This window comes from Salmo salar, chromosome ssa07, assembly GCF_905237065.1.
Source record: "Salmo salar chromosome ssa07, Ssal_v3.1, whole genome shotgun sequence".
NCBI lineage: Eukaryota > Metazoa > Chordata > Actinopteri > Salmoniformes > Salmonidae > Salmo > Salmo salar.
The window spans coordinates 32,897,971-32,912,143 of record NC_059448.1 but is presented as its reverse complement, the minus strand read 5'-3'; the positions used below and the strand labels follow the sequence as shown (position 1 = coordinate 32,912,143).

At 42.1% G+C, this 14,173-nt stretch overlaps 1 protein-coding gene across 2 annotated transcripts in view; it reads right to left on the bottom strand.

Annotated features, from left to right (window-relative positions):
- The window catches only part of LOC106609077 (6-phosphofructo-2-kinase/fructose-2,6-bisphosphatase), a 50,475-nt gene extending 37,922 nt beyond the window's left edge, over positions 1-12,553 (bottom strand). For both annotated transcript variants that reach the window (XM_045721877.1, XM_014207468.2), the window contains exons 1-4: positions 12,317-12,553; positions 11,675-11,800; positions 724-820; positions 490-556 (exon numbers count right to left, since the gene is read on the bottom strand). In XM_045721877.1, the coding sequence (XP_045577833.1) occupies positions 490-556; positions 724-820; positions 11,675-11,800; positions 12,317-12,407 (381 nt within the window). In that variant the 5' untranslated portion in view covers positions 12,408-12,553. The remainder of the gene's footprint in view (positions 1-489; positions 557-723; positions 821-11,674; positions 11,801-12,316) is intronic.
- Positions 12,554-14,173: the final 1,620 nt, after the last annotated feature.

Genomic DNA, 14,173 nt, shown 5'->3' with positions numbered 1-14,173 from the left:
GCTTTATACTAGATCATACAGTATGTATTCGTATAGGTTCATATACATTGGAGTTTGGAATTATTGAAACCCTTGATAAAGATGAGCAAAAATTACTGTATAAAATCAAATAATGTTGGTCTAAGATCTCTCCTAATGTGTTCTCCATTCTCATAAAACATTTTAGAAAAAGGCTCAGTGCCGTTATCCTCGCAAGGTCAGGTATTAAAAGGTATTGAAAACAGGGGTTCCAATCATTTTAACCCCTACCTTTTTGATAAAATATACATTACTTGTTAAACCATATCTCTGTCTCTGAGGGATTGTATCAGCATAAAACAATATAGTTTCCCCATTTTGTTGTGTATACAATATAGCTCAGTATTTTAATAATATATTTTATAAAGTAATTTTTGCTCATCCTTATCAAGGGGGTCAATCATTTTGGACCCCATTGTAGGTTCATGAAGATCCCATATTGCTTCATAGGATTCCATGGTGGTTACTCACTGCCACCTGTCCTTGTTCCTGCATGAAGTAGGCACACACATCCTTCAAAGCCGCAATGGCACAGGCCCTACACACACGCACGCATGCGCGCAGACACAAACACACACAGTGAGCTTGCATCATACTCTTAGGACAGACTAATTCATATTCTAACAGGCTGTCTGGTCGGTTCATACTCATAACAGGCTCTCATTAGTTTATACTCTGATAACAGGCTTTGTGATTGGTTCATACTTGCGTATCTTCATGGCCTCTTGGTTGTCAGGTCTAAAGAACTCATAGCTCTTATAGGACTGGGTCGCATCCCGCCGGTACTGACCTACATTAAAGACTGGAGAGGACAGGACCACATGTACGCACGCACACACACACACACACACACACACACACACACACACACACACACACACACACACACACACACACACACACACACACACACACACACACACGTGAACATTTTGTGTTGTGTTTTTTTTGTACCATTATTTTATCAGGTAGGTTGACTGAGGACACATTCTCATTTTCAGCAATGACTTGGAGAATACCTACAGGGGAGAGGTGGGGGGATGAATGAGCCAATTGGAAGCTGGGGATAATTAGGTGGCTATGATGGTATAAGGGCTAGATTGGGTTTTTAGCCAGGACACCAGGGTTAACACCCCTATGATATGTGACATGGGATCTTTAGGGACCACAGAGAGTCAGGACACCATTTAACATCCCATCTGAAAGACTGCACCCTACACACAGTAATGTCCCCAATCACTGCCCTGGGGCATTGGAATATTTTTTGGGGACCAGAGGAAAGAGTAGCTCCTTCCATCCAGGGACCGGCCAACCCTGCTTAGCGACAGAGGCAAGTGGGATGCAGGGTGGTGTGCTGCTGGTATGCTGCTGTGGTGGTTTGTTGTGATGTGTTGTGGTACCTTTAGATGGAACTCCTATCCAGTTGAGGCATTTAGTTAACGTGTTGTGTTCTGTTGTCATGTGCTGTGCTGTGTTGTTTTGTCTTGTGGTGTGTGGTCTTGTCTTGTGTTGTCTTGTGTTGTGTTGTCTTGTCTTGTCTGGTGTTGTATTGTGTTGTGTGGTATTGTGTTGTCTTGTGTTGTTTTGTCTTGTGTTGTTTTGTCTTGTCTTGTATTGTTTTGTCTTGTATTGTTTTGTGATGTGTTGTGGTACCTTTAGTTGGAACTCTTATCCAGTTGAGATATCTGGTTAACATCTTGTGTTGTATTGTGTTGTATAGTGGTGTGTTGTATTGTGGTCTGCTGTGTTGTGTTGTTTTGTGTTGTGTTGTCCTGTGCTGTGTTGTGTTGTGTGGTCTTGTCAAATCAAATCGTATTTGTCAAATGCTCCGAATACAATAAGTGTGGACCTTAAAGTGAAATGGTTACTTACAAGTCCTTAACCAACAATGCAGTTTGAAGAAAAATAAATGTTAAGTAAAAAATAGATAAGTAAAAAATAAAGAGAGCAGCAGTTAAATAACAGTAGCGAGGCTATATACAGGGGGTACCGGTACAGAGTCAATGTGCGGGGGCACAGGTTAGTCGAGGTAATTGAGGTAATACCTCGACTAACCTTGTGTGGTGGAGTTAGAGTGTGGTGGAGTTAGAGTGACTATGTATATATGATAAACAGAGAGTAGTAGCAGAGTAAAAGGGAGGGGGGGGCAATGCAAATAGTCTGGGTAGCCATTTGAGTAGCTGTTCAGGAGTCTTATGGCTTGGGGGTAGAAGCTGTTAAGAAGCCTTTTGGACCTAGACTTGGCACTTCTGTTGTGCTGTCTTGTGTTGTATTGTGTTGTGTGGTATTTTGTTGTTGTGTGGTATTGTGTTGTTTTGTCTTGTGTTGTGTAGTGTTGTATTGTGTTGTTGTACCTTTAGTTGGAACTCCAATATAGTTGAGGTATCTGGTTAAATGTTTGTGTTGTCTTCTGTTTTGTTGTGTTGTCTTGTGTTGTATTGTATTGTGTTGTGGTGTGTTGTCTAGTCTGGTGGTGTGTTGTGTTGTCTTGTCATGTGTTGTGGTACCTTTAGTTGGAACTCTTATCCAGTTGAGGTATCTGGTCAACGTATTGTATTGTGGTGTGTTGTCCTGTGCTGTGTTGTGCTGCTGTGGTGTGTTGTGTTGTCTTGAGTTGTGGTGTGTGGTCTTGTAATGTTTTCTGATATTGTGTTGTATTCAGTTGTGTTGTGGTGTGGTCTTGTGTTGTATTGTTTTCGGTTGTGTTCAGTTGTATTGTCTAGTGTTGTTTTGTGATGTGTTGTCTTGTCTTCTGTTTTGCTGTGGTGTGTTGTCTTGTATTCTATTATCTTTAGTTGTAACTCTAGCTGATGTATCTGGTTAACTTATTGTGTTGTGTTATCTTTTGCTGTCTTGTGTGGTATTGTGTTGTGGTTTGTTGTGTAGTGTTGTACTTGTTGTGTAGGGTTGTCTTGTGTTTTATTGTGTTGTGGAGTGTTCGGTTGTGTTGTCTGGTGTTGTGATACGTTATGTTGTCTTGTGTTGTATTTTGTTGTGTTGTGGTACCTTTAGTTGGAACTCCTATCTAGCTGATGTATCTGGTTACCTTCTTGTGTTGTGTTATGTTGTGTTATCCTATGTTGTGCTGTTTTGTCTTGTGGTGTGTTGTGTGGTATTGTGTTGAGTTGTGTTGTGTTACCTTTAGTTGGAACTCCTATCCAATTGAGGTATTTGGTTATCGTGTTGTGTGACATTGTGTTGTGTTGTGTGGTATTGGGGTGTGTTGTGTTGTGGTACCATTAGTTGGAATTTCTTTTCAGTGGAGGTAGCTGTTTTTATTTATTTATTGAATTTGTTTATATAGAGTACCAGTCAAAAGTTTGGACACACCTAATCATTCAAGGGTTTTTCTAAACATAGAGAATCATGTAGTAACCAAAAAAGTGTTCAACAAATCAAAATATATGATATATTTAAATTCTTCAAAGTAGCCACCCTTTGCCTTGATGACAGCTTTGCACACTCTTAGCATTCTCTCAACCAGCTTCACGAGGAATGCTTTTCCAACAGTCTTGAAGGAGTTCCCACATGCGCTGAGCACTTGTTGGCTGCTTTTCCTTCACGCTGCGGTTCAACTCGTCCCAAACCATCTCAAGTGGGTCCAGGTTGGGTGATTGTGGAGGCCAGGTCATCTGATGCAGCACTCCATCACTCATCTTCTTGGTCAAATAGCCCTTACACAGCCTGGAGGTGCGTTGGGTCATTGTAACTGTTAAAAAACAAATGATAGTCCCACTAAGTGCAAACCAGATGGATGGCGTATCACTACAGAATGCTGTGGTAGACATGCTGGCTAAGCGTGCCTTGAATTCTAAATAAAATCACAGACAGTGTCACCAGAAAAGCACCCCCGCACCATCACACCTCCTCCTCCATGCTTCACGGTGGGAACCACACATGCGGAGATCATCCATTAACCTACTCTGCGTCTCATAAAGACACTGTGGTTGGAACCAAAAATCTCAAATTTGGAATCATCAGACCAAAGGACAGATTTCCACCAATCTAATGTCTATTGCTTGTGTTTCTTGGCCCAAGCAAGTCTCTTCTTCTTATTGGTGTCCTTTAGTAGTGTTTTATTTGCAGCAATTCAACCATGAAGGCCTGATTCATGCAGTCTCCCTTGAACAGTTGATGTTGAGATGTGTCTGTTATTTGAATTTATTTGAACTCTGTTATTTGGGCTGCAATCTGAGGTGTAGTTATTCTAATGAACTGATCCTATGCAGCAGCGGTAACTCTGGGTCTTCCTTTCCTGTGGCAGACCTCATGAGACCCAGTTTCATCATAGCGCTTGATGGTTTTTGTGTCGTGTCTTTAAGGACTGTCGTTCCTCTTTGTTTATTTGAGCTGTTCTTGCCATAATATGGACTTGGTCTTTTACCAAATAGGACAATCTTCTGTAGACCATCCCTACCTTGTCACAACACAACTGATTGGCTCAAAAACATTCAGAAGGAAAGAAATTCCACAAATGAACTTTTAACAAGTCACACCTGTTAACTGAAATGCATTCCAGGTGACTACCTCATGAAGCTTGAAGCTGGTTGAGAGAATGCCAAGAGTACTGTAGCTGTAGCTGTACCATGATATTTGCACTGCTACTAGGTAACCCCCCAATCGTTCTCCACTATCCCACCCAGTAAAGCCCCTCCCCATCCCAAGTTGGGTTGTCGTCCCAGTGACCGGCAGGCCACCCCTGTCCTCTCGGGCAGAACAGGGCAGAACAGAATTAAGATACACAATCTTGTTTAATACATATAGTTTTTAATAGCTATATATAAAGAAAATTGAGGTGAGAGCATTGGAAATGCCTACCGCTAAAAGCATTTCCAATGCTCTCACCTCAATTTTCTTTATATATAGCTATTAAAAACTATATGTATTAAACAATATTGTGTATCTTAATTTCCATTATTAACAATTAATAATAATGTTGACAGTTCATGCAAAGTATTTAGCAAACAATTATTGTGATTCATCCTGTATTGTTCCTAACATCCTTACCAACAGATGTGGGACACACACACACACACACACACACACACACACACACACACACACACACACACACACACACACACACACACACACACTTCATGGTTCCACCTGTGACCGGAGGGCGGCAGAGACAGTCTTAGAGACATTAACGACACTCAGGTGTGTCCAATTTACTCATTATGATTTCCCTGTTAAGTGGTGTTTTCTGTTGTCCTTTGCTGAAGCTTTAGTTGTTTACAGTGTGCGTTTGTTTCCTGAGTGAGTTTGAGACTTAGTGTTTGTTGTTTTTTCAAGTGTACCCTGGTCCTACGGCTACCATTTTTCAGTAAAGCATTATGTTTATCCTTAACCTGTCTGGGCTAGGGGGCAGTATTTTCACGGCCGGATAAAAAACATACCCGATTTAAACTGGTTACTACTCTTGCCCAGAAACGAGAATATGCATATAATTAGTAGATTTGGATAGAAAACACTCTAACGTTTCTAAAACTGTTTGAATGGTGTCTGTGAGTATAACAGAACTCAGGCAAAAACCTGAGATGATTCCAAGTAGGAAGTCGCCTGTCTGCGATTTTGTAGTTCTCCTTTTGCTTGTCTATCAAAACTACAGTATCCGTGGGGTTATGTTGCACTTTTTAAGGCTTCCATTGGCTCTCTAAAGCCGCCAGAAAGCGGATTGGGGCGTCTCCTGTCTCTGTGCAAAGTATAGTAACTCAGTTTGTCAGTGGTCTGCCTGAGGACAAAGGGAATGGAAATGCGCTTTCACGAGACCTCACCATTTTTTCTTTTCCTCTTTGAATGAATACAGTATTGTCCGGTTGGAATATTATCGCTATTGTACGAGAAAAATGCCATAAAAAAATATTTTAAATAGCGTTTGACATGCTTCTAAGTACGGTAATGGAACATTTTGACATTTTTTGTCTCGAAATGCGCTCGCGCATTACCCTTTGGATAGTGACCTGAACGCACAAACAAAATGGGGGTATTTGGATATAACTATGGATTATTTGGAACAAAAACAACATTTGTTGTGGAAGTAGCAGTCCTGGGAGTGCATTCTGACGAAGAACAGCAAAGGTAATCCAATTTTTCTAATAGTAATTCTGAGTTTAGGTTGCCCCGAACTTGGCGGGTGTCAAATTAGCTAGCCGTGATGGCTGAGCTATGTATTCAGAATATTGCAAAATGTGCTTTCGCCGAAAAGCTATTTTAAAATCTGACACAGCGATTGCATAAAGGGGTTCTGTATCTATAATTCTTAAAATAATTGTTATGTACTTTGTCAACGTTTATGATGAGTAATTTAGTAAATTCACCGGAAGTTTTGGGTGGAAATGCTAGTTCTGAACATCACATGCTAATGTAAAAAGCTGTTTTTTGATATAAATATTAACTTCATTGAACAAAACATGCATGTATTGTATAACATACTGTCCTAGGAGTGTCATCTGATGAAGATCATCAAAGGTTAGTGCTGCATTTAGCTGTGGTTTGGGTTTTTGTGACATTTATGCTTGCTTGAAAAATGGCTGTGGTTATTTGTGTCTATGTACTCTCCTAACATAATCTAATGTTTTGCTTTCGCTGTAAAGCCTTTTTGAAATCAGACAATGTGGTTAGATTAACGAGAGTCTTATCTTTCAAATGGTGTAAAATAGTAATATGTTTGAAATATTGAAATTATTGCATTTTTGAGGTATTTGTATTTCGCGCCACGCGATTCCACTGGCTGTTGAATAGAGTGGGACGCTAACGTCCCACCTAGCCCATAGAAGTTAACCACTGATTCCTCATCTGGAACTTCTCTGCACCTTGGTCCAACCTTACAACATCACAGAAAGCTTCTGCCCAAACATGGACCCAGCAGATAAGGTTGTAAACCACCAAGGAGCACTGCTGGGGCGACAGCAAGAACAATCCAAATATCAGAGACCCTCCAGGCACTTACTGACTCTCTCCAACCACAGTCCAACCTCAACCCAAGAGGAGCCAATGTCCCAAGTCTCATTGCTCAGTGCTACAGGCATCGCCGTGGTTCCTCCAGGGAAACTGCACCGGGAACCAAAGATCCCAGCCCCCGAACGGTTTGACGGCCACCCGGGAGGATGCAAGGGGTGTCTCACTTAGTGTTCTCTAGTGTCGAGCAACAGTCCTCCTCGTCCCACTCCGACCGGGCCATGATCGCCTACAACATCTCTCTACTCTCGGGGGAAGGCCCTGGCGTGGGCAACGGCAATGTGGGAACAGCAACCACCATCCTGCAGCACCATATTAGCCTTCATTGCCAAGCTGCGACGAGTCTTCGACCACCCAGTCGGCGGACGAGAAGTGACCAGCCGACTGTTCAACTTCCACAAAGGGGCCAGACCAGTGGCTGACTTCGCCATTGAGTTCCGCACCCTCGCCACCGAGAGTGGGTGGAATATGGAGGCCCTGGTCACCGCCTTCCACCAGGGTGGCAATCAGGATCGACAACCACCTCCAAGAACGCGAGACAGCGCCTTTTTGACACCACCCTAGTATCCCGGTTTTCTGAGCACCACAAGCCCCCCGAACCCAGCATTGAGGAGCCCATGCAGCTGGGACACACACGTCTGAGCCCACAGGTGCATGACAGGCGCATGTGCGAAGGCTGCTGCCTCTACAGCAGAGGTCTTGGCCATCTCCATGCTACATGTCCAGAGCTGACGGGAAACACCAGTGCTCGCCAAGACAAAGGGAGACCCTGACGAGCTGTGCAGTTACCTCCCGGCTACCCAGTCACTGTCTGTCACTACCTGCTAACCTCCACTGGCATAACCGTCAGCACCAGATTCAAGCCTTTGTGGACTCCGGGGCCGCAGATAATTTCATTGATCAGGACTTCGACCAGAGAATTACAAATCCCCTGTGTGAAGTGTCTCATCCCTCTGCAGATTCAAGCCCTCGATGGATGGCCAATTGGCTCCGGTCAGTTGGAATATTAGACCAAGCCCATTCTACTGCAGGTTGGGGTGAACCACTCAGAGAATTAGTTTTCTTTTGATCACTGCTCCCGAGAACACCCTTATCAGAAGCAGAGTTAGAGCATAACCTGTAAACCCATGTTATCCTTAGGGAGAAACTCGCATGTGTCAAACTATATGAACCGGCGAGCGCAGCTAGAATAACTCCGTGGCTTATCCACCCCAACCTCCCCCCGATGATCCCAGTCAAAAATGGCGTGTCTCTGTGTGACCCAGAGACCATAATATGTCAAAAGCATGTCTAAATAACTAATAGACAGGCTTCATTCCGGGCCTACTTTTTGCACGGTCGCTGCGGTCAGACCGAGTGAGTTACGGTCAAGTGGGGCACCTTGTTGAACTCAGCACAACCTAGAGACTACGGTGATGCCATTTGCCAACACTTTCAGTGTTGATTTCAGCCTGTCCATTTGGTGATGGTAAATCACTATTTAAACTTATTGGAAAATGACAGTCAGACAATTAAGTCAGCCATCCATCCATAAGATGTCATACTTACACCAAACTGATACATACTGACACCAAACCCATTTTGTCCAACTTGTTTAGAAGCCAACTATCATGTATTTCAGAGCCGGCCCAAAAATCACAGCGTCTTCTGTTAATTACATCTAGCCGTTCCGCTAGCGGAACACCTGCTCCAATATCCAATGATAGGCGTGGCGCGAATTACAAATTCCTCAAAAATCCCAAAACTTCAATTTTACACCATTTTAAAGATAAGACTCTCGTTAATCTAACCACACTGTCTGATTTCAAAAAGGCTTTACAACGAAAGCAAAACATTAGATTATGTCAGCAGAGTGCCCAGCCAGAAAAAATCAGACACCCATTTTTCAAGCTAGCATATAATGTCACATAAACCCAAACCACAGCTAAATGTAGCACTAACCTTTGATGATCTTCATCAGATGACAACCCTAGGACATTATGTTATACAATACATGCATGTTTTGTTCAATCAAGTTCATATTTATATCAAAAAACAGCTTTTTACATTAGCATGTGACTAGCATGTGACTAGCATTCCCACCGAACACTGCCGGTGAATTTACTAAATTACTCACGATAAACGTTCACAAAAAGCATAACAATTATTTTAAGAATTATAGATACAGAACTCCTCTATGCACTCGATATGTCCGATTTTAAAATAGCTTTTCGGTGAAAGCACATTTTGCAATATTCTCAGTAGATAGCCCGGCATCACAGGGCTAGCTATTTAGACACCCAGCAGGTTTAGCACTCATCAAAGTCAGATTTACTATAAGAAAAATGTTCTTACCTTTGTTGTCTTCGTCAGAATGCACTCCCAGGACTTCTACTTCAATAACAAATGTTGGTTTGGTCCAAAATAATCCATCGTTATATCCAAACAGCGGCATTTTGTTCGTGCGTTCTAGACACTATCCTAAAGGCTAAATAAGGGTGACGAGCATGGCGCAATTCGTGACAAAAGAATTCTAAATATTCCATTACCGTACTTCGAAGCATGTCAACCGCTGTTTAAAATCAATTTTTATGCAATTTTTCTCATAAAATAGCGATAATATTCCGACCGGGAATCTGCGTTTAGATAAACAGACAAAGGAAAACAAAGCATTCGGTCGAAGCGGGCATGCGCCTAAGCCCATAGTACTCTGAGTGGCCACTTGCCAAAAGCGATAAAGTGTTTCAGCCAGAGCCTGCCTCGATATCGTTCAACGTTTTCCCGGGCTCTGAGACCCTATGGAAGACGTAGGAAGTGTCACGTTATTGCACAGATCCTGAGTCTTCAATAAAAAGAGCCAAGATGAAACACTACTTCTCAGACAGGCCACTTCCTGCTTGAAATCTTCTCAGGTTTTGGCCTGCCATAGGAGTTCTGTTATACTCACAGACACCATTCAAACAGTTTTAGAAACTTTAGGGTGTTTTCTATCCAAAGCCAATAATTATATGCATATTCTAGTTACTGGGCAGGAGTAGTAACCAGATTAAATCGGGTACGTTTTTTATCCGGCCGTGTCAATACTGCCCCCTAGCCCTAACAGGTTAATTGGAACTCCTAACATGTTGAGGTATCTGGTTAACCTGTCTGGGCAACGTGGGACGTTTGCGTCCCACGCTAGTCAACAGCCAGTGGAATCGCGTCGCGTGAAATATAAATACTTCATAAATGCTATAACTTCAATTTCTCAAACATATGACTATTTTACACCATTTCATAGATACACCTCTCCTGAATTGAACCACGTTGTCCGATTTCAAAAAGGCTTTACAGCAAAAGCAAAACATTAGATTATGTTAGGAGAGTACCCTGCCAAAAATAATTACACTGCCATTTTCAAAGCAACTAGCATGCATCACAAATACCCAAAACACAGCTAAATGCAGCACTAACCTTTGACAATCTTCATCAGATGACACTCCTAGGACATCATGTTACACAATACATGCATTTTTTGTTCGATAAAGTTCATATTTATATATAAAAACAGCATTTTACATCGGCGCGTGACTTTCAGAAAATATTTTCCCTCAAATGCTTCCGGTGGATCAGCGCTACAATTTACAAAATTACTATTCGAAAACATTGGTAAAATATAATATTGTCATTCAAAGAATTATAGATTAACATCTCGTGAATGCAACCGCATTGCCAGATTTAAAAATAACTTTACTGGGAAATCACACTTTGCAATAAACGAGGTGCTATGCTCAGAAAAATAGGCTAGGCGATACAGGTTAGCGCCATCTTGGAGTCATCTAAAATCAAATATACTATTGTAAATATTCACTTACCTTTGATTATCTTCATCAGAAGGCACTTCCAGGAATCCCAGGTCCACAACAAATGTAGTTTTGTTCGAAAAAGTTGATCATTTATGTCCCAATAGCTCCTTATTGTTAGCGTGTTCCGAAGGCTCCTCATAATGTACGAAGCGCGCGAGACTTGTCCTCACGAATGTGCAAAAAAAAATGTATTTACGTTCGTTCAAACATGTCAAACGTTGTATAACATAAATCTTTAGGGCCTTTTTCAATCAGAACTTCAATAATATTCAAGGCGGACGATTGCATTGTCTTACTAAATGTTTTGGAATGAGAGAGTACCCACGGGCATGCGCGTCATAGTAGTAATGGCCCTCCCTCTATGGCAAACTTTCCAGGCCTCTCGTTCGGTCAGTTTTTACCGGAGAAGACTCAAACCACTTTGTAAAGACTGTTGACATCTAGTGGAAGCCTTAGGAAGTGCTAAATGAATCCTAACTCACAGTGTGTTTCATAGGCAAAGGGTTGAAAGTGATTCCACAAATCAGATTTCCACTTCCTGTTAGGATTTGTCTCAGGGTTTTGACTGCCATATGAGTTCTGTTATACTCACAGACACCATTCAAACAGTTTTAGAAACTTCAGAGAGTTTTCTATCTAAATCTACTAATTATATGCATATTCTTGTTTCTGGGTAAGAGTAGTAACCAGTTTAAATCGGGTAAGTTTTTTTATCCGGCCGTGAAAATATTGCTTCTATCCCCAACAAGTTAACGTGCTGTGCTGTGTGGTATTGGGTTGTGATGTGTATCTAGTTAACTTGTGTTGTGGCACCTTTTGTTGGAACTCCTATCCAGTTGAGGTATCTGGTTAATTTTGTGTGTGTGTGGTACCTTTAGTGGGAACTCCTATCCAGTTGAGGTATCTGGTTAACTTCTTGGAGATGTAGGTCTTCCCTCTAGCAGGCAGCCCCACCATCACAATCATGGTAGGAGAGTTAGTGAACTGGGGGACGGACGCTGAAAAACACACACACATACACGCACAGATGGATTAAAAACTGACATGACACACACATACACATGTATTGGAGTTATAAAAAGATCACAGAACACACACACATCAGTTTTAGACAAATGGATAGACCACGTAACACACACGCACAGACGTACACACACAACGACAAACATAGACACGGCCTTGGTCTTAGGGGTGAACGGCCCTTAGGTCTCTCTCAGAGAGTTACAGTGTTCCATACTGCAAGTCATACCGTGGCCCCAACACACACACACACACACACACACACACACACACACACACACACACACACACACACACACACACACACACACACACACACACACACACACACACACACACACACACACACACACACACACAATTTGAAACAATACCAAAGTTCTGTTGGTTACGAGCACCAACCTGTCCTGTACAGGTAATGAACCACACAGAGGCCGACCGGTATGTGTGTCTGTTGTTTCCATGTGCATATTTGTGTGTATGTGCGTACTTACACCCTCTACGTCGGTACATCTTGCTACTCATGGAGGGAATCCAAATCTTCTCTAAAGGGTTCTGAGTTAGCTTGGTCTGCCTCTGAGACATGATTTACACAACAGTGTCTGTATGTAAGCGAGAGAGAGATGGGGGAGAGCAAGATGGAGAAAGAGAGAGAGAGTAGCCTGGAGAGAGACAAGGTGTGTGTGATAGTTTGAGAAACTGTCTGTGTGGGTTACCTCATGATGGGAGCGGCCTAACTCTCTCTCTCTCTCTCTCTCTCTCTGTGTGTGTGGTATCGGTACTTGCTCCTCCTCTCCAGTGGGTTACATGGTGTGAGGTTATACAGATGTACGGGCTACTTCCTGAGTGGGAGGAGCTACAGTACCAGGACTTTATAGAACTGGAAGGAATAGAACAGATTTTCGCCAAACACACTGAGCTACCCAACCAGGACCACTATAACAGTCACCAATTGTTGTGGGAATGCCAGGTCTACTCATGATGCCAATTATCTGATTGGCATCATGATTCTTTAATTCTCTATTTGCGTCGTTCCACAAAATGAAGTGACATTCTCCACATTCTCACCATCATATTTGCATGTTTCCAATTCATGATACATTTCTGTTGTATGTGTTTGCCATTAATCCTCTGTCAAGTGTGTGTACCCCCTCTACAGGCCAACGGAGAACACAGTTAAAACCTCTTAGGGCTAGGGGGCAGTATTTACACGGCCGGATAAAAAACGTACCCGATTTAATCTGGTTACTACTCCTACCCAGTAACTAGAATATGCATATACTTATTAGATATGGATAGAAAACACCCTACAGTTTCTAAAACTGTTTGAATGGTGTCTGTGAGTATAACAGAACTCATATGGCAGGCAAAAACCTGAGAGATTCCTTTACAGGAAGTGGCCTGTCTGACCATTTATTGGCTTTCTTTGACATCTCTTTCCAAAACAAAGGATCTCTGCGGTAACGTGACACTTCCCACGGCTCCCATAGGCTCTCAGAGCCCGGGAAAAAGCTGAATGTCGTCATTCCAGCCCCAGGCTGAAACACATTATCGCCTTTGTCAAGTGGCCGATCAAGGGACAGTGGGCTTAGGCGTGTGCACTGGTCGCCCCCGTCTTTCTTTTTTTTCCTCTATTTACTGAAACGCAGATTCCCGGTCAGAATATTATCGCTTTTTTACGAGATAAATTGCATAAAAATTGATTTTAAACAGCGGTTGACATGCTTCGAAGTACGGTAATGGAATATTTAGAATTTTTTTGTCACGAAATGCGCCATGCTCGTAACCCTGATTTACCATTTCGGATAGTTTCTTGAACGCACGAACAAAACGGCACTGTTTGGATATAACGATGGATTATTTGGGACCAAACCAACATTTGTTATTGAAGTAGAAGTCCTGGGAGTGCATTCTGACGAAGAACATCAAAGGTAATCAAACTTTTGTAATAGTAAATCTGATTTTGGTGAAGGCTAAACTTGCTGGGTGTCTAAATAGCTAGCCCGTGATGGCTGGGCTATGTACTTAGAATATTGCAAAATGTGCTTTCACCAAAAAGCTATTTTAAAATCGGACATATCGAGTGCATAGAGGAGTTCTGTATCTATAATTCTTAAAATAATTGTTATGCTTTTTGTGAACGTTTATCGTGAGTAATTTAGTAAATTGTTAGTAAATTCCCCAGAAGTTTGCGGGGGGTATGCTAGTTCTGAACGTCACATGCTAATGTAAAAAGCTGTTTTTTGATATAAATATGAACCAGAGAGGTTATCTAGCAGCCCGTTGTTGTCACTCATTAGGCAATATTGCTTCTGTTTTATGTTCAGACGCTACGCTTGTGCATGTATGTG